At 37.1% G+C, this 24,642-nt stretch overlaps 2 protein-coding genes across 5 annotated transcripts in view; one reads left to right on the top strand and one right to left on the bottom strand.

Moving 5' to 3' along the window:
- FKBP3 (FKBP prolyl isomerase 3) overlaps positions 1–24,642 on the bottom strand; it is a 466,553-nt gene that overhangs the window by 47,475 nt on the left and 394,436 nt on the right. The window lies entirely within an intron of this gene.
- The window catches only part of FANCM (FA complementation group M), a 72,745-nt gene that overhangs the window by 27,705 nt on the left and 20,398 nt on the right, over positions 1–24,642 (top strand). For 3 of the 4 annotated variants that reach the window (XM_050795804.1, XM_050795803.1, XM_050795806.1), the window contains 6 exons: positions 1,189–1,373; positions 6,749–6,955; positions 9,354–9,567; positions 13,855–14,012; positions 16,298–16,453; positions 18,314–20,222. In XM_050795804.1, the coding sequence (XP_050651761.1) occupies positions 1,189–1,373; positions 6,749–6,955; positions 9,354–9,567; positions 13,855–14,012; positions 16,298–16,453; positions 18,314–20,222 (2,829 nt within the window). The remainder of the gene's footprint in view (positions 1–1,188; positions 1,374–6,748; positions 6,956–9,353; positions 9,568–13,854; positions 14,013–16,297; positions 16,454–18,313; positions 20,223–24,642) is intronic. The other variant, XM_050795805.1, reaches the window with a different exon arrangement.

Here is a 24,642-nt window from a genome sequence, read left to right as displayed (position 1 = left end):
TGTGGTGGCTCATGCCTGTAATCCCAGCACTTTGGGAGGCTGAGGTGGGCAGATCTCCTGAGCCCAGGAGTTCAAGACCAGCCTGGGCAACATGGCAAAACCCGGTCTCTACAAAAATATTTTAAATGTAACTGGGCATGGTGGCATGTGCCTGTAGTCCCAACTACTCAGAGTGTGAGGTGGGAGGATCACCTGAGCCCAAGAGGTCAAAGCTGTAGTGAGCCGTGATGGTGCCACTGCATTCCAGCCTAGGTGACCAAACATGACCCTGTCTCAAAAATAAAAACAAACAACCAAAAACCCCACACAATATGCAATAATTAACCAATTACTATAAGTGCAAAACTATATACTTGACTTTTACTGTTTCATGTATACATCAATCCATATTAGATATGAAGAAACTAAAGCTTAAAGAGCTTAAATAACTGCCATGATCACCAATCACCCAGAGAATTAAGTGCCCAGCCACAAAGATCATGTTCTTATTAGTGCATTCTACTGTCCGCCACCCCCCTACCCCACCTGCCCCTCAGTACAGACATATTGGGAGCAGCTTTGGAATTCACTGTAGGGTATATTTTGCAGTTTTCTTTGGAGAATTTGAAAGTATAGTAGATTTGAGGACAGAATGCATGGCGTGGATTAAGACATTGCCTTTAGTGAACAGAAAGGAAAGAGAAGACTTATGAAATTAGGGGGAGCTACATAATTCTGTGCTTCTGGCTATCTTAGAAGGTAAAGGGAAATGATAGCCATTATGCCTGAATTGAAGGACTAGTCAAAAGTGATTCAGGTAATTCATATTTGATTTGTTTAGGATTTTATTTTATGACAGCCAATGATAAATAACAAGCTACGATTATTAAAATTAATAGAGAATATAGTTTTAAAAAAGTAAAATTTCAAGATGTTTGAAATTATTTATTTATTTGTTTGTTTATTAGAGACTGGGTCTTGCTATGTTATGTTGCCCAGGCTGGTCTTGAACTCCTGGGCTCAAGTGATTCCCCCATCTCAGCCTCCCAAGTAGCTGGGACTACAGGTGTGTGCCACCACATCCAGCTAAATTATTTTTTTGAAAGAACTATCATTTGTTAGCATAATACTTTCAGGTTTGTCTTTTGAACTAGTTCTTGTCTAAATGCTTTGTAAAAAGTTGTAATTAAAGTTTTTGTATATATGTAGCTGAAAACACTTCTGAAAAGAAACGTGATGAGACCCGAGTTATGATCTTCTCTTCATTTCGAGATAGTGTTCAAGAAATTGCAGAAATGCTTTCACAGCATCAGCCAATTATTAGAGTAATGACTTTTGTTGGTCATGCCTCAGGGAAAAGCACGAAGGGTTTTACCCAGAAGGAGCAACTGGAGGTAATTATTTTTGGAATTTATGAAAATAAAAATAAGATTGATTAGCTTTGCACTTGTTCTTTTTTTGTTAGTTTTAACTCACTGGTCAATTAGCTACTTAAAAAGAATTTTATAGTAAACATGTAAGTAAAAATGAGCATATTTTGAAAGATGATAACAAATGTTTTCTGTGGGTTTGGAACTTTTTTTTTTTTTAAAGTAATGTAAAGTATAAAAGTTAAGCAGAAAAACTCTAGAATTATATTACCTGGGTGGGAATCCTGACTACCACTTAAAAGTTTCTTTACTTCTTCTTCCTCAGTTTTCCTTATCTGTAAACATACATCATAGGGTTGTCGTAAGCATTAAAAGAGATCTTATTGTAGAGCCACCAGTAAATGTTTACTATTTACGTTAAGTCACTTTAATAATTTATTCTAAACAAATAATTAGCTTATCTTTATTTATTTAAAAATCTTACTTTAAAAATGGGGTCAGAAGAAACCATGATAGTATTTAAGGTAGCCTCATCCTCTGAGTAAGAGAACATTGTTTTCTAAGTGCTGTGAGGTTTTGAGGGAAATTTTATGTTATTGATTTTTATAAAATCTATGCAGCTTTTTATAAATTAACTGTGTAAGTCTCTACTTGAGTAGTGACTGCCAGTTAGATATCTCTTTAATTTCTAATTCATTTTGACAGATCCTTTTTTGAATCTGCAGACGTTAGTAGATGAGGTAATGAGGTATCCTTTTTTTTTTTTTTTTTTTTTTGGAGATGGAATCTCGCTTTGTTGTCCAGGCTGGAGTGCAGTGGCATGATCTTGGCTCACTGAAATCTCCACCTCACAGGTTCTCCTGCCTCAGCCTCCAGAGAGCTGGGATTACAGGCACCGACGCCTGGCTAATTTTTGTATTTTAAGTAGAGATGGGGTTTCACCATCATGGCCAGGGTGGTCTCAAAGTTCCGACCTCTGGTGATCTGCCTGCCTCAGCCTCCCAAAATGCTTATTACAGGCATGAGCCACCTTGCCGGGCCGGGAGGTAGCCTTCTTTTTTTTTTTTTAAATTTTGAAATGGAGTCTCGCTCTGTCACCCAGGCTGGAGTGCAGTGGCCCGATCTCGGCTCATTGCAAGCTCTGCCTCCCAGGTTCAGGGGATTCTCCCTCCTCAGCCTCCTGAGTAGCTGGGACTATAGGTGCCCGCCATCACACCTAGCTCATTTTTTTTTTTTTTTTTTTTTTGTATTTTTAGTAGAGACAGGGTTTCACCATGTTGGTCAGGTATTCTTTCTTTTCTTTCTTTTTTTTTTTTTTTTGAGACGGAGTCTCGCTCTGTCACCCAGGCTGGAATGCAGTGGTGCCATCTCAGCTTACTGCAAGCTCTGCCTCCCAGGTTCACACCATTCTCCTGCCTCAGCCTCCCAGGTAGCCGGGACTACAGGTGCCCACCACCATGCCCAGCTAAGTTTTTATATTTTTAGTAGAGATGAGGTTTCACTGTATTAGCCAGGACGGTCTCGATCTCCTGACCTCCCGTGATCCGCCCACCTCAGCCTCCCAAAGTGCTAGGATTACAGGTGTGAGCCATGGTCAGGTATTCTTTAAATACCTTTTATACCTGCCCTGACTACACCGAGAAGAGTCTGTTTAAGCTGACTGGATATGATGGGGAGTGCCTTCCTGAATCTGAAAATAATACCTTTGCCCATCATCAAGTCAGATTATACATATTTTTAAGGCATCTATTGAGTGATTACTACTCTTAACATTTATGTATGAATGAAAAATGAATTGGATTTTTGTTTTGGAGGTCAAGCATTTTCATTATTTAAAATACCCACAGTACCCAATCCAATCTCTGATCAATTTCAGTATTACCTAAAGTCATTATTTCCTGAGCTTGTCAGGCACCGTAAGAACCTTATTGATTTTACTGACTTTATCATTTACTCATTTATATCAATAATATTTTAATGTATGCCAAAGTAAAAACTTTTTTTTATTACTCCTATATGTGATTGCTTTCATAACAGCTGTTTTATTTTGAAATGAGCTTGCAGGCAAATAATTGTACATTGTCCATTTATTTAGAAACATGATATTAAGTCAGAAGACATGGGAGGGCAAGATCCTTTAGGGCCCTGTATGTCATTTCCATTTTAATGACTTTCTCTTACTGTGACTGAGATGAGAAGTTCTTGGAGAGTTTGGGGCAGAGGATGGTCTTAGCCTGATTTATATTTTAAACGAATCAGCTGGACACTGTGACTCATGCCTGCAATCACAGCACTTTGGGAGGCTAAGTTAGGAAGATTTCTTGAGGCCAGGAGTTCAAGACCAACCATGGCAACATGGTGAAACCCTATCTTTACCAAAAATACAAAAATTAGCTGGGTGTGGTGGCATGTGCCTGTAGCTTCAGTTACTTGGGAGGCTGAGGAGGGAGGATGCTTGAGCCCAGAGGTTGAATCTGCAGTGAGCCAAGATCACACCACTGCACTTCAGCCTGGGCAACACAGTGAGACCCTGTCTCAAATAAAGAAAAAGAAAAAATACTGGTTATTGTCTGAAGAATAAACTGTAGGGGGTAAGGGTGGAAGTGGAGAGACTAGTTGGGAGACTTATAACAATTTAAACTGAAGATGATGGTGACTTGGACTAGGGTGGTAACAAGGCAAGTGGTGAGAAGTGGTTAAGTACTGAATATATTTTGCAGGTCAAGCTGATGGTGTATTGACAAATTAGAGTGGGATATGAGATAAAGGCACATGAAGTCTGGCTGTAGGATGACTCCAAGGTTTTTGGCCTGAGCAACTGAAAGGAGCTGGTATTAACTAAGATGAATAAGACTGCAGGAAATGCTAGGCATGGTGGCTGATGCCTGTATTCCTAACACTTTGGGACTCCAAGGCAGGCGGATCATTTGAGGTCAGGAGTTTGAGACCAGCCTGGCCAACATGGTGAAACTCTTTCTCTACTAAAAATACAAAAATTAGCCAGGGATGGTGGCAGGTGCCTGTAATCTCAGCTACTTGGGAGGCTGAGGCAGGAGAATTAGGGAATAGCAGGAGCTTGGTTTTAGATGAGTTAACTTTGACATGCCTCTCAGATTAATGCTTTTCAAACTATTGAAACTGGTAGAGGACCAGTTTATTTCCCCCACTACATCACATACTGATACTTTTGAACAATATAATAAAAATGAATTATTAGAAAGTAAAATGAATGAAAAATAAAGTTCAAGTCCAATTTTAAAAATATTACTAGAGTCTGCCAACAAAATTACTCTTTCAAGTGTCTAAACCCTTACTTTCAGTTATTGTACTTATCTTTTTGTCAGCCAGTAATAAACAGTTTTTGGACAGGCACCAGTAATAAACAGTTCACGGAGCATACTCTCAGTAGCAGTCTTTTAAACATCAAGCAGAGATACTGGATAAACAATTGAATATATGTCTTGAATTTGTGGAAAGGGTTCATGAAAGTATATTTTCAATGGCAAATTAATGTCAATCTTAAGCATGGAAGTAACAGTTTATACATGTTAACTAAAAAGAAAATTGACATTAATCTGTTAATTACATTAATAATTTTTTAAAATGTATCTAGCACTGTGGCCTTTTTTTTTTTTTTTTTTAATCTGGGCAAAAAGGACATATGCTTTTCTATGTTAGATGCAGGTTGGCTTAATGTCATTACAAATTCCAAAGGAAATGAATTACTATTAATGTTTAATCATGATCATTGTTTCTCCTTATACTCTGAGGATTTCCATGTTGAAGGAAAATCCTTGGATCAGTGCAACCGAAATGTTTATGAGAAGACTTAACATGATACATTTATGTTTATTATCCTACTTTTAAGGTTATAGTTTTTAACAATAACACTAGCTTATAGATTAAGTTAGGTTTTTGGAGTCAGAGACACCAACATTCAAATGCTGATGATTATTAGTGAGACATTAGGCAAATAGCTTAACTTTTCAGATTTTCAGATTGTTTAATAAAATGCAATGATATCTACCTCATAGGGTCATTGACAGTAGAAACTAATGTATAAAGTACTTACTATGTTACCTGCCTCATAGGGTGCCCTTGCACATAGTAGCTATCATTATTTATCAGCTAATTCAGCTTTTGATGTTGCATTATCTCATTTAATTACCACCGCCACCACTCCACTGTACACAAACCTGCAATGTTGGTATTGGTCTGTATGGAGAAACCGAGGCTCAGAGCAGTTGAGAACTAAGTTTATAAGGCTTAAGGGACTTTTAGAAAATGTTTCATTAACGTTTTCATTAACTCCTCACGCTATTGGGGTTTCATTAAACTGATCTCAGAGAAATCCTGGAATGATAGTATAAAAGGTAAGATATGACTTCTAAGAGTAATATATCATTCTTACAAATATTATCAGAAATATTTATAAACCGATTTCAGATAAAACTATATACATTTAGGTCTAAGATATGATAAATAGGAGTGATTGCTGTAGGCTATTTACCTGCCCTATTCCCCTTTCTGTGATGCTAAAAAATAAACTCTGGGGTTTCTCATTCAGTGACAAACTGTTAAATTGTGGACAAATCGTTTTGACATCACAACCATTGCTAAAGCAAAATAATTAGAACTGTTTATTTTACCATAATCTCTTTTGGCTTATATTGCCAGTTGATTGCTTCTTTTCCTATTCTGTACTATCCTTGATGCTGACTTTTTTTGTTTTGTTTTGTTGAAACAAGGCTTTACTCTGTTGCCTAGGCTAGAATCTTAATGTTTAATCATGAGCATTGTTTCTCCTTGTACTCTGAGGATTTCCATATTGAAGGAAAATCCTTGGACCAGTGCAACCGAAATGTTTATGAGAAGACTTAATACATCCCAAAAACCCAAAATATTTACTTTCTGGCCCTTTATGGAAGTTTGCTGATGCCTATTCTAAGTGATAAGGAACTTGAATTATATTCATACTGTGCTGCACTCTTGAGTGACAGGCCTTTCTAAATAAGATGTTACGTAAGATGTTAATACAGTGTCACAGTAATAGCTCACTGCAGCCTTGAACTCCTGGGCTCAAGAGATCCTCCTGCCTCAGTCTCCCAAGTAGTTAGTACTGCATGCATGCACCATCATGCTGGGCTAGTTTTTTTTTTTATTTTTCATGGAGACAGGGTTTTTCTATGTGCCCAGGCTGAGCTTGAACTCCTGGACTCAAGCAGTCCTTCTGCCTTGTCCTCCCAAAGTGTTGAGATTACAGGCATGAGCTGTGGCCAGCTTTGAGGCTGATTTTTAATCTGATTTTACTATTTTTCAGGTGAGTGGGGGAAAATATACTTTGATCTACAGTTCTCTTATATTTGCATGTAGTTATTTTTCAATCATTTTTATTTTAGGTAGTGAAACAGTTTCGTGATGGTGGTTACAACACGTTGGTTTCTACCTGTGTGGGTGAAGAAGGTTTGGATATAGGAGAAGTTGATCTTATAATATGTTTTGATTCCCAGAAGAGCCCAATTCGTCTTGTACAACGAATGGGTAGAACTGGCCGTAAACGTCAAGGCAGGATAGTTGTTATCCTTTCTGAAGGACGAGAGGAACGTGTAAGTAGAGCTGCAGGAACACAATTTGACAATTGAAATTGGAGAAATATAGCCCAAAGGTGAATATCAACATGTTAGCATTCCAAGTCCAAACACTCTGTAGATAGTTTTGGTTTATTTTCCCCTCTTTGTATTGGATTCTATCTTGTAACTAGGAGAGTTTTTGACTGGATTCAGTTTCCTAATTTTTATCCATCTAAAGAAACACATTTTTAATATGTAAGTAGTAATTCAGAGATACCTAGATCCAAAAACCAATATGTATTACTTTGTTTTACTATTTTCCTGTGCTTCTAAAGAAGGCCTATGCTTTGTGTTTAGTTTACTTTTCTTTCTGAACTATAGTAAACCGAGAATCATTTTTTCCTTTTCAAGGGCTGTCAAAATAACTGACTAAGTAAGAAACAAAGAATATATATCAGAGACAGTATGAAGCCTGAAAAACCCAAAATGTTTACTTTCTGGCCCTTTATGGAAATTTGCTGATGCCTATTCTAAGTGATAAGGAACTTGAATTAGATTCATACAATCTTGAGTGACAGGCCTTTCTAAATAAGATGTTACATAAAATATTATTTTGTGTTTGTTACACTAAAGTATTAACTAACTTTTGTAACTCATTGAGACTAGTTACAAATATATAGATTTGTAACTATATAGCAGCCAAATATATAGATTCACATTAAAGGTCTCCTTAACAGCTATGATAATTTTAAAAAATTGATTTTAGGCTGGACATGGTGGCTCACGCCTGTAATCTCAGTACCTTAGGAGGTCGAGGCGGGCAGATCACTTGAGGTCAGGAGTCCGAGACCAGCCTGGCCAACGTGGTGAAACCCCTTCTCTACTAAAAGAATACAAAAACCAGACAGGTGTGGTGGCGCGTGTCTGTAATCCCAGCTACTTGGGAGTCTGAAGCAGTAGAATCGCTTGAACCTCGGAGGTAGAGGTTACAGTGAACCAAGATCCTGCCACTGTACTCCAGCCTGGGTAACAGAGTGAGACTCCATCTCCAGAAAAAAACCCTGATTTAAAATATTTTATATACTCTTTAAAATCATCCTGAAAAATGAATTATTTCGCTAATACTTTTCATGTGATTATAGCATATTCATATGTAACATCTAGTTTATCCATAAAATGATCCTAATGAAATGTTTGGTAAAAGGCCATGTAATATCAGTGAGTGGAATTGGGTTTTAATTGTACTACCTAGCCGAGTTGCTTAACCTCTCCATTCACTTGTTAGGTTTCTTATCTGTAAAATAGTAACAGTGGCCACATTTACTCAGTATTTACATTGTGCTGTGTAATGTTCCAAGTTTCAGATTCATTCTTGTATTTAATGCTGTCAGCACCCTGTAAGGGGAGTAACGCTTTTGTTGTATACAGAGAAGGAAACTGAAGTGTAGAAAGATGAACAAACTGAAATAAGGGAATAGTTTTAAAAACAAGCACAAGACAACCTTACACTTCTATGTAAATATCAACCTCTTTTAAAAACGGCAGGGTAACAAAGATAGATTTACTTCTGCAGTGTAACTGCTAAGGTGGGCTTTTGTAATTATGGACTTTGACATGATTTTCTTTTTTAAAAATAACAAAAAAACGGAGTCTTGCTCTGTCATCCAGGCTGGAGTGCAGTGACGCGATCTCGGCTCATTGCAACCTCCATTTCCCAGGTTCAAGCGATCCTCCTGTCTCAGCCTCCTGAGTAGCTGGGACTACAAGTGTGTGCCACCACGCCCGGCTAATTTTTTTTTTTTGTATTTTCAGTAGAGACGGGGTTTCACCATATTGACCAGGCTGGTCTTGAACTCCAGACCTCGTGATCTGCCTGCCTGGGCCTCCCAAAGTGTTGGGATTACAGGCGTGAGCCACCGCGCCCAGCCTGAAATGATTTTCATTAAATGTTAATCTAACAGTTTACTGATAGGTTTTAAAATTCAAGACAACTGGGCTCAGTGACTCACGCCTGTAATTTCAGCACTTTGGGAGGCTAAAGCTGGAGGATCACTTGAGCTTTGGAGTTCAAGACTAACCTGGGCAACACAGGGAGACCCCATCTCTACAAAATAAAGATTAGCTGGGTGTGGTAGTCCATACCTGTAGTCCCTACTCGGGAGGCTAAAGTGGGAGGATCGCTTGAGCCCAGGAGGTTGAGGCTTAGTGAACCCTGACCACACCACTGTACTCCAGAGCCTGGGTGACAGAGTAAGACCCTGTCTCCAAAAAAAAAAAAAAAATCAAGACAACAGAAGCTCTATTTTCTAAGTATTTAAGTGGATCGGGGTTTACCTTTATGTTTACAATAAATCCAAACTAATAATTGTTTGTTATGGATAAATTGTTATTTATAAAAGTAATATAATCTGACATTTTATATTTGTTTTTACAGATTTATAATCAGAGTCAGTCCAACAAAAGAAATATATGTAAAGCTATTTCAAGTAACAGGCAGGTCCTTCATTTTTACCAAAGAAGTCCACGAATGGTTCCTGATGGAATCAACCCAAAATTACACAAAATGTTCATCACACATGGTGTCTATGAACCAGAGAAGCCTTCTCGGAACTTGCAGCGAAAGTCATCTATCTTTTCCTATAGGGATGGTAAATAAATTTTGCATTTGACACATGCATTTTTCCCGTTTTTACTTAGCAGATCATATCTTGATATAATATTTCTTGTTTGAAAAACTGAATATATGTTCTAAGTAATATATTATGGACATTCTCTTTGGAAAGTCTATAAGAGATTGTTCATGTTGCAAATGGAGAGACACTGGTAGTATAGAGTGACAGAAACTCAGTGCTGGGGAAAATTAAAAATACCCTACCAACCTAGAGAATGTTCTCCATAAAGTTTAGAAAAGAAAGAAAAGAGTTTTATTTTTGAATAAGCATTAAACCAGATTACAATGTGCACTGAAGACAATGTACTAAGATAATACCAAGACAGAAAGAAATTCCCTATATATATCCCCATGCACTTAGAATCCTTTACATACATGTTGTCTATATTAATAGTAACTTGTCTTCATGTAAGACGGCACCATTTGCTATACATTCCTTCATAGTTTATCCTATATTTACCTGGTAATTTAGGTAGCCATTTGCGTTAGCTGGTTGCCTTTCTCAAATATCTTGAGATATTTGTGCTATGAAAGTGAGAAAAAAAGTTTATTTTTTGGATTTTACTTAATCTTTAAGGCGGGTTTTAAACTATCATAAAAATCATATAACTGTATTCTAACATTTGGAAGGAACCATGGGAGTCATGTGGTCCAATTACTTACCAAGGTAGGAATGCTTCTGCAGCATTCTTATTAAATGCATACCCAGTCTTAACTTGAATACCTCTGTTAATATAAATTATATTTCTTTAGCAGGTTAATTCCATTGTTGAATGGCCCTATATAGTGGAAGACTCTTATGTTGAAAAATCTGTGTCTCTGTACTTTTTTCCCATTGATCTGGTTTCTTAGATAAAAACAGTTTTCATCTTTGGTTTACCTTTATAACAGTACTCTATATATTTGAAGGCCATCCCTTTTATGTTTGTTCAACTGTTTGTTCCACTGTTTCATACCATGCACTTTTTTTTTTTTTTTTTTTTTTTTTTTTTTTTGGGACGGAGTCTCGCTCTGTCCCCCGGGCTGGAGTGCAGTGGCCGGATCTCAGCTCATTGCAAGCTCCGCCTCCCGGGTTCACGCCATTCTCCTGCCTCAGCCTCCCGAGTAGCTGGTACTAGAGGCACCCGCCACCTTGCCTGGCTAGTTTTTTGTATTTTTTAGTAGAGACGGGGTTGTTAGCCAGGATGGTCTCGATCTCCTGACCTCGTGATCCGCCCGTCTCGGCCTCCCAAAGTGCTGGCATTACAGGCTTGAGCCACCCTGCCCGGCCTATACCATGCATTTTTAAGGTTCTTATCCTCCTACTACTTGCTTTCAATTCAAATTTGTTAATAATCTTTCCCTTAACTCAGAGCCGTCAATCAATGTTTTTTTGGCTATGTCTATTAAACCTAATACAAATTCCCTTAATAGGCACATACCTGTCATTTTTCAAGATTTTGCCAATTATTTGGTTAAAATAAAAACATAGCATGTCTTTTGAGTTTTCTCGAATTTGATAAATTAATAAAAGCATCAAAACTTGATTAGGTTGGATAAATCATTTTTAGTGATCATTATATTTTTTATAATTGCTACTTAATCTTGTATTTAATAAGTATTTCTAAAATGTTACTGGGGTCGATGGCAAATTCTTTTTTTTTTTTTTTTTTTGAGACTGAGTCTGGCTCTGTCGCCCAGGCTGGAGTGCAGTGGCCGGATCTCAGCTCACTGCAAGCTCCGCCTCCCGGGTTTACGCCATTCTCCTGCCTCAGCCTCCGGAGTAGCTGGGACCACAGGCGCCCGCCACCTCGCCCGGCTAGTTTTTTGTATTTTTTAGTAGAGACGGGGTTTCACCGTGTTAGCCACGATGGTCTCGATCTCCTGACCTTGTGATCCGCCCGTCTCAGCCTCCCAAAGTGCTGGGATTACAGGCTTGAGCCACCGTGCCCGGCTGGCAAATTCTTTAGTGAATATCTGGAACCTATCCTTTTAAAAAATTGAGACAATGTTAACTTATGTTCATTTTTCTATACTTGTTTCCTCCCCTTTTCTCTGATTTTTCAAGTGTCAAAGATTTATCTTAGATTATGTGATTTATGTATGGAATTATTCTATAATTCTATACTAGTATATAAATAGACTAGTGTATTTATAATAATATATAAAATATATACTAGTGTATTTACTATGTATTTTGTTAATGTATGCTAATTATATACTAGTGTATATACATAGTATATATTTACACTAGTATATATTTATATACATTATATATTATATACTATATATAGCATATATATAGTATATATTTATATACACTAGTATATAATTCATCTGAGCTTAGAGCTCTGAATTGACTATTTTTTATTTTATTTTATTTTTTTGAAACACAGTCTTGCGCTGTCGCCCAGGCTGCAGTGTAGTGGCGTGATCTTGGCTCACTGCAACCTCTGCCTCCTAGGTTCAAGCAATTCTCCTGCCTCAGCCTCCCAAGTAGCTGGGATTACAGGCACGTGCCACCACACTTGACTCATTTTTACAGTTTTAGTAGAGACAGGGTTTCTCCATATTGTCCAGGCTGGTCTCAAACTCCTGACTTCAGGTGATCCACCCACCCAGGCCTCCCAAAGTCTGGGATTACAGGCATGAACCACTGCACCCAGCCACTCTGAATTTGTTTTAAGGGACTAGGGGTACCTGCCTATTTCAAAATCTTAGAGCCTCTGGATGTCAGGTCTGAAAGGGGCCTGAGAGATCATTTAGTTCAAATCTCCTTATTTTACAGATGAGGAAACAGATGCAGAGAAATCTTTTATTTATTTATTTATTTATTTTTTTAGGTGGAGTCTTACTCTGTCGCCCAGGCTGGAGTGCAGTGGCGTGATCTTGGCCCACTGCAAGCTCCGCCTCCCGGGTTCACGCCATTCTCCTGCCTCACTCAGCCTCCCGAGTAGCTGGGACTACAGGTGCCCGCCACCTCGCCTGGCTAATTTTTTGTATTTTTTAGTAGAGATGGGGTTTCACCGTGGTAGCCAGGATGGTCTCAATCTCCTGACCTTGTGATCCGCCCACTTCAGCCTCCCAAAGTGCTGGGATTACAGGTGTGAGCCACCGTGCCCGGCTTTTTTCTTTTTTTACATTTTTAAAAAGCTTCTTACACAATATTTTGGAATACCTGAGATGTGATCCTAGCTCACTGAATCCTCAGCTCCTGGGCTTAAGAGATCCTCCTGTCAGCTTCCTGTGTGGCTAGGACTACAGGGATGCAACAGCATGCCCAGCTAACTTTATTTTTTTTAGACTTGGGGTCAAACTGTGTTGCTCAGGATGGACTCAAACTCCTGGCCTTAATTGATCCTCCCTCCTAGACCTCCCAAGGAGGAGGTGTCAGCCACTGTACCCAGCCAATTTCCTGATTTTTAATTCAGTAGCTTCTCAATTTTTCTGCTCTCATCTGTATTAGCCAGAGTTCCTGCTTTGTACTGTTTAGCCTTTTCAGTTTGGTGATTCTTAGAGATTATAGAAGCTGAAAGCAATGAATGTAGTATACATATTTTTAAAAGTCTGTTGTGTCCTCTTTTAAAGCAACAAATCTATTCCCCCTACACTTTACTCCTTTTGCCCCCAACCGCCTTTTATGACTTAAGATATATACCCTTTTAAAAAGTCTTGGCCTTTCCTGCCCACTGTCAACACCCACACCAAGCTTCAGATGAACTTTCCAATACTGCCATGATAGAATCATAATACCAGTTTTCATTTGTGAGTTATTTTACTCTGTTTCATGCCAGGTCTTAGGCAACCAAATGAAAAGAGTCCAAAAGAAGCCAGGACTGAAAGCCTAGCTACCTGGCTCTGTTCTGTTAATGAATTCATTACCAAAGGATGGCTCCTAGACAGATGGGTACTTTCAAAGAGGTAAGAGAAGTTTAGGAGACATTTAGAAGCATGAAGTGATAAACTGAGTGGTTTTATATGGAGAATACTAGTTTAAAGAAATAGAATCAAGGCTGAGGAGTTTGAGACCAACCTGGGCAACATATCAAGACTATATCTCTGTAAAAAATAAGAAAAGTAGGTGGGCCTGGTGGCATGAACCTATATTCCAGCTGCTGTGGAGGCTGAGGCAGGAGGATTGCTTGATCCCAGGAGTTTGAAGTTACAGTGTTATGAATGTGCTGTTGCACTCCAACGTGGGTGACAGACTTTGAATGGATATTGTGGGTTTTTTTGCTTTGCAGATTTTTAAAAGTCTCTTTTCCATTTTTTTTTCAACTTACAGGAATGAGGCAAAGTAAACTAAAGAAAGATTGGTTCTTATCAGAAGAAGAATTTAAATTATGGAACAGACTTTATAGATTAAGCGACAGTGATGAAATTAAAGAGATAACATTGCCTCAAGTTCAGTTTTCTTCTTTACAAAATGAGGAAAACAAACCAGTAAGTTGAATATATTTTCAGATGTTCTTTTTCTCCCTCTCATTTTAATACCAAAACCCCTCAGATGTTCTGTAAAATGATAAAGCAATAGCTTTGGGAATAATGAGATAATTGTGATTGGAATGTCAACTTACTTTTAGAAATTAAGAATGTAATCAGTTTAAAAAATCATCACAGTCTAAGTTTACAAAACTATGAATTTTCCTGTATTATTTGTTGTATATATGTATTTAACCAACTGTGATATCTTTACATAAATTATGCCTTTCTTTCATTACTATCATTTAAACATTTCTACATAGGCATAATCTTACATGGTTGTCACTTTACTCTGTGATATACCATAGTTTGTTTGACTATTTACCTATTGTGTTTTCGGATTCTTTTCAACTTTTTTTTTTTTTTTTTTTAAGAGACGAGGTCTCGCTCTGTTGCCCAGGCTGGCCGTCAGCTCCTGGACTCAAGTAATCCTGCTGCCTCAGCCTCCCAGGTAGCTGGGACTATAAGTGTGTACCACTGCATCTGGCTTTTTCAGTATTTTACTAACATAAATTATGCTTTCATAATTATCCTTGTAAACCATTTTTTAAAAAATTTCAATAGTTTTTGGGGAACAGGTGGTGTTTTGTTACATGGATAAGTTCTTAGTGGTGATTTCTGAGATTTTGGCACACTCATCATCCAAGCAGTGTACACTGCACCCAGTGTATAGTCTTTTATCCCTTGCCCCACTCCTACCCTTCCTCCCAAGTACACAGAGTCCATTATATTATTCTTAAGCCTTTGTGTCCTCATAGCTTAGCTCCCACTTCTAAATGGGAACATACGATGTTTGGTTTTCCATTCCTAAGTTACTTCACTTAGAATAATAGTCCCTAACTCCATCCAGGTTGCTGCGAATGCAATAATTTCATTCCTTTTTTATGGCTGAGTAGTAGTCCATGATGTGTATATGTGTGTGTGTGTGTGTGTATCACATTTTCTTTATCCCCTCACTGATTGATGGGCATTCAGGCTGGCTTCATATTTTTGCAGTTGCGAATTGTGCTGCTATAAATGTGGGTGTGCGAGTATCTTTTTCATATAATGACTTCTTTTCCTCTGGATTAGATACCCAGTAGTGGGACAGCTGGATCAAATGGTAGTTCTGCTTTTAGTTGTTTAAGGAATCTCTGTATTGTTTTCCGTAGTGGTTGTACTAATTTACACTCCCACCAGCAGTGTAAAAGTGTTCCCTTTTCACCACATTGACGCCAATGTCTGTTATTTTTTGATTTTTTAATTATGACCATTCTTGCAGGAGTAAGGTGGTATTGTATTGTGGTTTTGATTTGTATTTTTCTGATAATTAGTGATGTTGAACATTTTTTTATGTTTGTTGGCCATTTGAGTTCCTTGTAGATTCTGGATATTAGTCCTTTGTTGAATGCATGGTTTACAAAGATTTTCTTCTACCCTGTGGGTTGTCTGTTTACTCTTCTGTGCAAAAGCATTTAGTTTAATTAAGCCCCATCTATCTTTGTTTTTGTTTCATTTGCTTTTGGGTTGTCGGTCATGAACTCTTTGCCTAGCCAATGTCTAGAAGAGTTTTTTCAATGTTACAGAATTTTTATGGTTTCAGGTCTTAGATGTAGGGCTTCAATCCATCTTGAGTTGATTTTTGTATAAGGTGAGGGATGAGGATCCAGTTTCATTCTTCTGCATGTGGCTTGCCAATTATCCCAGTATCATTTGTTGAATATGGTGTCCTTTCCCCACTTTATGTTTTTGTTTGCTTTGTTGAAGATCAGTTGGCTGTAAACATAAATTATGCTTTCATAAGCATCCTTGTAAACCAGTTTTTATTTTTTGTTTTGAAATTATAGTTAAAACTTTAAATTTGATGTTATTGTTTATTTTGTTTATTATTAACAAATTCTTAGTTAACTTTGTGAAAGTCAAGAGAACTGATCAAAGGTTGTATGTGTGCTTGGAGAGCTGGGAAAACAACCTCAGAAAAGATTTCTTTTAAAATATTTAACTATTTGTTGTTAACATGGAACTATATAAATAGGAATATCATCAACTTGTAAGTCATATAACAGTTATTTAACAAATATATTTTAAAGGGCATATTTCTGCTTTATGAAATTATTTTCTTTTTTTCTTCTGAGATTTTAGTTGGGAATATCTAAATGGATCCAAATTATGTTAAGCTGATTATATATGTATCGAGTGTTTTTTAAAATTAGTTTGTGAAATCTCAGTATGTTTTCCTTATTTGTATTACTTTTTAAATAATTAAGACTCAAGAATCAGCCACTGGAATTCGTCAACTCTCTCTCTCTGAATGGAGACTGTGGCAAGATCATCCTTTACCTACACATCAAGTTGATCACTCAGATCGATGCCGCCATTTTATAGGCCTTATGCAAATGATAGAGGGAATGAGACACGAAGAGGTAAGGTTTTATTATAACTTTTTCTTGCTGGTATGATAGTAAAACTAGAGTACTTATCTTTTATTTTCGTTAATTTGAAGTAATAAGAAATATTTTGTTTTTCTGTATAGTTCCTTGTGATCTCAATAAGGAATGAGTTTTCTGCCTTAAGAGAAGAAATAGATTTAATTAATTAGAAGAAGAATGTCATCTGTAAATATTGATGGACCAGAGTAGAATTTTAATATACTTAAATGATTTGTGTAAACTGCTTGTAAAGCTACTTTAGGATTCTTTTGGATTTGGATTTATTGAAATACTCTCTATCATCTAGGTTATTTGATATCTTTCTTGTATCCTGGTCCTAGTTTAGAGAATTATAGATTCCTTGAGCAGTTCCTTGATTATTCTTCCTAGGGTCAGCATAGTGAACCAATTATGAGTGTGAAATCCATAGTGCCTGGGTTAGAATCCTAACTCTGCCTTCTACTGATTGTGTGTTTATAAGTTATTTAATCTCTCAGTGTTTCAGTTTTAGCTGTAAAATAGGGATAGTGATAATACTTATTTCATAAGGTTGTTGTTAGGATTAAATGACCTAATATATGTAAAGCACATAGTAACTGGCATATAATAAGTACACAGTAAATTGTAGCTCCTATTTTTATTATTAGCGTTTGGTCATGCATACATGTAAATAAAGTAGTTATATGTGGATCCCAGCAAAATGTGTGCAATCAAATTAACATATATTTATTGAGTGCCTTCTGTGTGCCACACTCTGTTACCTGCTTTATGGCTATAACCGTGAGCAAACGAGAGAAAATATTCTGTTTATGTGGAGTATATATACTAGCAAGGAGACAGACATTTGCTCACATTAATGCTTGTTATATTTATTATTCAAAAAAGCAGAGAGGACTGGTCTTGGTGACTCAGGCCTGTAATCTCAGCCCTTGGGGATGCCGAGGCGGGCGGATCACTTGAAGTCAGGAGTTTGAGACCAGCCTGGCCAACATGATGAAACCCTGTCTGTACTAAAAATACAAAAATTAGGTGGGTGTGGTGGCACATGCCTGTAATCCCAGCTACTCAGAAGGCTGAGGCAGGGGAGTCACTTGACCCCGGGAAGCAGAGGTTGCAGTGAACTGAGATCAAGTTACTGCACTCCAGCCTGGGCGACAGAGCGAGACTTTGTCTTAAAAAAAAAAAAAACAACCAGAGAGTTAACTGCTTAAACCTATAAGTAATAGAAGAATCTTCATTAAAGTAGCATTCTTGGAGGAAAGGAGGGATGGTGAAGATTGTAGTTTTAGCTAATAACTTAGACATAAGTAAGGCTTAGAAATTCACTATACAAATTCTTGATTAGGAACTTTGTTACAAACAGAAGTATATTCCAGGATAGAACCTAGTAAACATACAGGTTTATGTTGGACATTCTAAAAGCTATTCTTAGTTTACTGTCATTGAAAGAGTAAATTTAACAAATGTATATGGTTTTTATTAATATATATTTTTAAAATATCTATTTTTAGGAAATTAGAATAATTCAATTAAATGTTAGAAATGCAAAACTCAGTATATTCTTATGTATTCATTCAATTTGTTCTTCCTACAAATAGTTATCAAGGGTCTTTTGGGTATTAAATAGTGGAGATACAAAAAAGTTAACTGATTAATGATAACTTGATAGTTTCACAGTAGTGTACTTTATAATTTTGATTTATCAGAATAACTTTTAAGGTGTAAAAGAATATCATTGGAACAATGTAATAATAGAAATATTTTAATATAGAGTGAAACTCCTCTCTTAGATTTGGCTTTCTGTTTTGTTTTGTTTTGTTTTCCTGTGGCTTTTTAAATTTTCCTTATTTATAGGGAGAATGCAGCTATAAATTGGAAGTTGAATCTTATTTACAAATGGAAGATGTTAGCTCAACATTTATTGCTCCCAGGAATGAATCTAATAATCTTGCCAATGACACCTTTATCACTCACAAGAAATCGTCATTTATAAAGAACATAAATCAAAGCAGTTCATCCTCAGTGATAGAATCTGATGAAGAATGTGCTGAAATTTTTAAACAAACTCATATCAAACCTACTAAAATTGTTTCTTTAAAGAAAAAAGTGTCTAAAGAAATAAAAAAAGATCAGTTTAAAAAAGAAAATAATCACGGGATTATAGATTCTTTAGATACTGACAGAAATTCTACTGTTGAAAATATTTTTCAAGAGGACCTACCAAATGATAAAAGGACATCAGATACAGATGAAGTTGCTGCCACGTGTACTATTAATGAAAACGTTATTAAAGAGCCACGTGTATTATTAACCGAGTGTCAGTTTACAAACAAATCCACTAGTTCATTTGCTGGAAATGTTTTAGATTCTGGTTATAACAGTTTCAGTGATGAAAAATCTGTTTCATCTAACTTATTTCTTCCATTCGAAGAAGAGCTTTATATTGTTAGAACAGATGATCAATTTTATAATTGTCACTCATTGACAAAAGAGGTACTAGCTAATGTAGAGAGATTTTTATCTCATTCTCCTCCGCCTCTCAGTGGACTCTCAAACTTGGAATATGAAATTGCTAAGGGTACTGCACTTGAGAATTTGCTTTTCTTACCCTGTACAGAGCATTTACAAAGTGATAAATGCACCTGTTTGATGTCACATTCAGCTGTGAATTCTCAACAGAATTTAGAATTGAATTCACTTAAATGTATAAATTATCTGTCTGAAAAAAGTTGCCTTTATGATATACCTAATGGTAATATTTCTGATGAGCCAAGCCTCTGTGACTGTGATGTATATAAACATAATCAAAATGAAAATTTAGTACCTTACAATCGTGTTCAAATACACAGAGGCCCTGCACAGAGTTTAGTTGGAGAGAACAATCATGATGTTGATAACAGTGACCTCCCAGTATTGTCCACTGATCAAGATGAAAGTTTACTATTATTTGAAGATGTTAATACAGAATTTGATGATGTAAGTCTTGCACCCTTGAACAGTAAAAGCAAATCTTTACGTGTGTCAGACAAAACTGCTATTAGTGAAATACCTCTGGTCTCTCAGTTCTTAATTTCTGATGAACTTTTGTTGGACAATATTTCTGAAGCCCAAGATCAAATAACCCGTGATGATAATAGTTTTAAATCTCATGATGATCTGAGAAGTGTACAGGAAGAAAAAATGAAGAATCATGAGGATATTTTTGATTGCTCTATGGATTTATTTTCTGTTACCTTTGATTTAGGATTCTGTAGTCCAGATTCTGATGATGAAATATTGGAACATACATCAGATAGCAGTAGACCTCTAGATAATCTATATGGAAGGTATTTGGAAACTAAGGAGATAAATGATGCAAATTATGTTTCAAATCAAGCACTAATACCAAGAGATCATAGCAAAAATTTTACTAGCGGAACCGTTATTATCCCATCAAATGAAGATATGCAGAATCCAAATTGTGTACATTTGCCACTGAGTGCAGCAAAAAATGAAGAATTGTTATCTCCTGGTTATTCTCAGTTTTCTTTACCAGTGCAAGAAAAAGTTATGAGTATACCACTCTCTGAATCAAACACATTGAACTCATTTTCTAAGATAGGAAAGGAAATACTTAAGACACCAGATTCTAATAAGGGAAAAATGAATCTACAAAGATTCAAAGAAGCATTGAATTCAACTTTTGATTATTCAGAATTTTCTCTAGAAAAGTCTAAAAGCAGTGGTCAAATGTATCTGCATAAATCCTGTCATTCTGTTCAAGGTAAGATTCCATCTTTATAAAATCTATAACTCTAGAATAATTACTCTAGAAATACTTTGGTAATTTTTCCAAATGTAATTTTTTAGCACATGGTACAATATAAATATTGAATTAGATAATTGTTGTGTTATATTTTTCTTAAGGTGATCTTACTAATATTAGATTTTATTTATATATACTTATGGCATGCATGGTATGGAAAAGGTTATTCTTGCTAGACATTATGAAATACACGAAGATGTGTAAGATCTGGCTATGTCTTGGTTGTAAAACATAATTATGTGACATATTTATATGTATTTGAAAAGATGCCAGTAAAATGTGGAAATAACCACCAAATGAATAATAAGAGAGTGACTTTAGGAGGTTCAGAGGATGATGAAATTTTGAGTTTGATTAGATTGGAAATTTTTTTTTTTTTTTTTTTTGAGATGGAGTTTTGCTCTTGTTGCCCAGGCTGGAGTGCATGGTGTGGTCTCGGCTTACTGCAACCTCCGCCTCCCGGGTTCAAGTGATTTTCCTGCCTCAGCCTCCCAAGTAGCTGGGATTATAGGCACCCACCATCATGCCCGGCTAAGTTTTGTATTTTTAATAGAGACGGGGTTTCACCATGTTGGACAAGCTGATCTGGAACTCCTGACCTCAGGTGATCCACCCGCCTCACCCTCCCAAAGTGCTGGGATTACAGGTGTGAGCCACTGCGCCTGGCTAAGGTTTTATATATAGTGTAGATTTTCATTTTGGTTCCTTGAGAGTATTTATGCTTTTGGTATGTTGAAGATACTAAAGATATAATTTAGGTGTTATAAAATGATGAAAGCGAAGGGAAAGAAGGCAAGTATGATTTTGAGAGATAGTTTGAAGTAATAGTTTTATGTAGCAAAATATTTGAGAAATAAAAACTGTATTCAGATGATTAAGACCAGACCACAAAAAAACAGAGAAATCTCTGGGTTTCTGTATTCTAACCATTACACTTACAGGAAAACTAGAAGATATAGTGATAGATGTTTGATATGAAGTCCTGCTGTATAATACAACTCTACAGATTATTATATCAAGTCATTTATGAATTTTACTCCTTATGTTAAAAGCTGAATAAAAAGTAGCTGTAGGATAAGAGGAAAGTTTCCTCTGTAAATCTTTTCCTTACGTTATTCTCGTTAGCATGGAGGACATGGTTCGTGAATGTTCTATTTAAGATGAAAGCATGTTGGAAGTAAGTTCTGGAAATACGTTTAATTTTCAAAACCTGACTATTCTATATAGTCTGGGGTTGTGCCATGACATATATATTTTTACAAAGTATATGATGCCTGTGAGCCTTCAATATTTGCTTTAATACCTCTATTGAAGTCCATGTTAATGAGTGAGATAATTTTTCTGGTTTTGTGTCAGATTTGCACAAAAACATTTTTTCTAGGATTATACTTAACTACAAATCGTGGGCAAAATAATTACAAATACAAATACAAATCAGGAAGTTATTTATTAGAGAACATTTAATAAATAGAGATAATAAATATTTTTATTCTACTTATTTCAAAGAGAGAATTTAAGCTCATTTTTCTCTATTATATATGAAAAACATAGTTGATTAAAACATCATGAAAGCACTGAAAAGGAAAGCTTCCTAGAATTGAGTTGGTTACTGTAGCCGAGTCCTGCATTTAACTCTGACTTTCTTAGAAGGTAATGAAAAAAGAAAAACTAGTTGATTTATATATTGCTCATCTACAAAAAGGAAATCACTCAAGTTTGTCTGTCTGGGTAGATGTTTTAGTAGCAGAATATGAGGAGAAATTTACTGAGTAGGTTTGTATTTGTTATCTATTGCTATTTAACAAAGTACCCCCCAAAAACTCAGTGGCCTGAAATAATCAGTAAAATAAAATAAACTTCTTAGAAGGCCTGTTGTTTGAGAGGATCTGTGAGGAGCTTCTTTAAAATCCTTAATGGGCCTGGTGCAGTGACTCATGCCTGTAATCCCAGCACTTTGGAAGGCTGAGGCGGGTGGATCACCCGAGGTCAGGAGTTTGAGACCAGCCTGGCCAACATGATGACACTTCGTCTCTACTAAAAAGACAAAAATTAGCCAGGCATCGTGGCGCATTCCTGTAGTCCCAGCTACTCCGGAGGCTGAGGCAGGAGGATTTCTTGAACCTGGGAGGCAGAGGTTCCAGTGAGCTGAGATCGCACCACTGCACTCCAGCCTGGGCAACAAAGTAAGACTCTGTCTATAAATAAATAAATAAATAAATAAATAAAAATAAAATCCTTACTCTCTGACTAAATGGTACTGTAAGGCACAGTCTTTGATTTTTTTTTTTTTTTTTTTTTTTTAGAGACAGAGTCTTGCTCTGTCGCCCAGACTGGAGTGTGGTGGTGCGATCTCGGGTCACTGCAAGCTCCACCTCCCGGGTTCACGCCATTCTCCTGCCTCAGCCTCCCGAGTAGCTGGGACTACAGGCGCCCGCCACCGTGCCCGGCTAATTTTTTGTATTTTTAAATTAGAGACGGGGTTTCACCATGTTAGCCAGGATGGTCTCGATCTCCTAATCTCGTGATCCGCCCTCCTCGGCCTCCCAAAGTGCTGGGATTACAGGCATGAGCCACCACGCCCAGCAATCTTTGATTTTTAAGTAGGTCTTAACAAAGGATTTAAACTACACCCTCAGCTCACCCTCAGCTTCATAATGTATTCCTGGCTGTCCTCTGGGTTTGATCTTTGCCTAGAAAATTTCTTAATTTTAGCATTGTTTGCCATCAGGAGAGGCTGGGAGTTTTCACAATCAGCAAATTCTAATTATGTTTGTCCTTAATGTCTTTCTTTTTGCATTTTGCTCTTATAGCAAAAAGCAACATTTTGTCTGGAAGTCTTAGCTAGATTACCTCTCATAGATTAGGTACATTTTTCCTTTTTTTTTTTTTTTTTTTTTGAGACAGTCTCACTCTGTCGCCCAGGCTGGAGTGCAATAGCACAATCTTGGCTCACCGCAATCTCTGCCTCCCAGGTTCAAGCAATTCTCTTGCCTCAGCCTCTCAAGTAGCTGGGTCTACAGTTGCCTGCCACCACACCTGACTAATTTTTGTATTTTTAGTAGAGATGGGGTTTCACCATATTGGCCAGGCTGGTCTCAGACTCCTGACCATGTGATCTGCCTGCCTCGTCCTCCCAAAGTGCTGGGATTACAGGTGTGAGCCACTGCACCTGGCCCATTTTTTCCTTTTTGTGCTAACTGCAATGATGCCAAATTTTCTGGTACTACATTAAAGGATTTAAGGTTTTTCCTACTTTTCTTTAAGCCCTCACCCACCCTTTCCTCATTGGCCAACTAACTTTCCTACAATTTGAGGCTCTTCAAGCCTTCCTTCACTAAAACTCTCAAAGTCCTTTCAGCATCTAACCACTATCTAATTCCAAAGCGACTTTCCCAGTTTAGGTTTTTGTTATGGCAACTCCCTATTTCCAGGTACCAAAATCTGTATTATTTATCTATTGCTGCATAGCAAGCTGCCTGCAAAACTTAATGATGTAAAATAACCCCTTGTTACCTCAAGGTTTCTGTACAACAGGAGTTTAGGTGTGGTTTAGCTGAGTGGTTCTGGCCTAGGATATTTCATGAGGTAATAGTCAAGACATTGGCCAGGGCTGCAGTTATCTGAAAGCTTGAACAGCTTTGGAGGATCTGCTTTTAAGATGGCTCAGTCATACTGCTGTTAGTAGGAGACCTTGGTTTCTTGCCATGTGGACCTCTTTGTAGGGCGGTTTGATAACTGGGTTTTTTTTTTTTTCCCTCCCCCAGACAGGGTCTTGCTCTGTCACTCAGGCTAGATTGTAGTGGTGCAATCACGACTCACTGCCACCTCCGTCTCTTGGGCTCAAGCAGTCCTCCTGCCTCAGCCACTGGGACTACAGGCACGTGCCACCACACCCAGCCAATTATTATATTTTTTATAGAGACAGGGTTCTATCATGTTGCTCAGGCTGATCTCAAACTCCTGGGCTCAAGTGGTCTGCCTCCTTGGCCTCCCAAAGTGCTGGGATTACAAGCGTGAGCCACCACTCCTGGCCTGGAATGGTCATAGAACATAGCATCTGACTTCTCCCAGTGCAAGTGATGCAAGAGAGAAAGCAAAAATGAAGCCACAATACCTTTTATGACCTAAACTCATAAGTCATACACCTTCATTTTCATTATATCCTTTTTTTAGAAGCAAGTCACTAAGTCTGGCCCACACAGTTCTAGTTACATTTTGTATTGTATTGTATCTCACCAGTTTTTATTTCATACACACAAATATGTATGGAAAACACATATATAACAAAGAATCTTTTAATGTATTGTTTTGTAGCTTGCATTTTTATGCTTTAACTCTTTCAAGTAGAAAGGGAATAAGACACAAAGGGCAGAAAGAC

This window comes from Macaca thibetana, chromosome 7 (assembly GCF_024542745.1).
Source record: "Macaca thibetana thibetana isolate TM-01 chromosome 7, ASM2454274v1, whole genome shotgun sequence".
NCBI lineage: Eukaryota > Metazoa > Chordata > Mammalia > Primates > Cercopithecidae > Macaca > Macaca thibetana.
The sequence above is the reverse complement of the archived record's forward strand: the minus strand, read 5'-3'. Positions and strand labels throughout refer to the sequence as shown.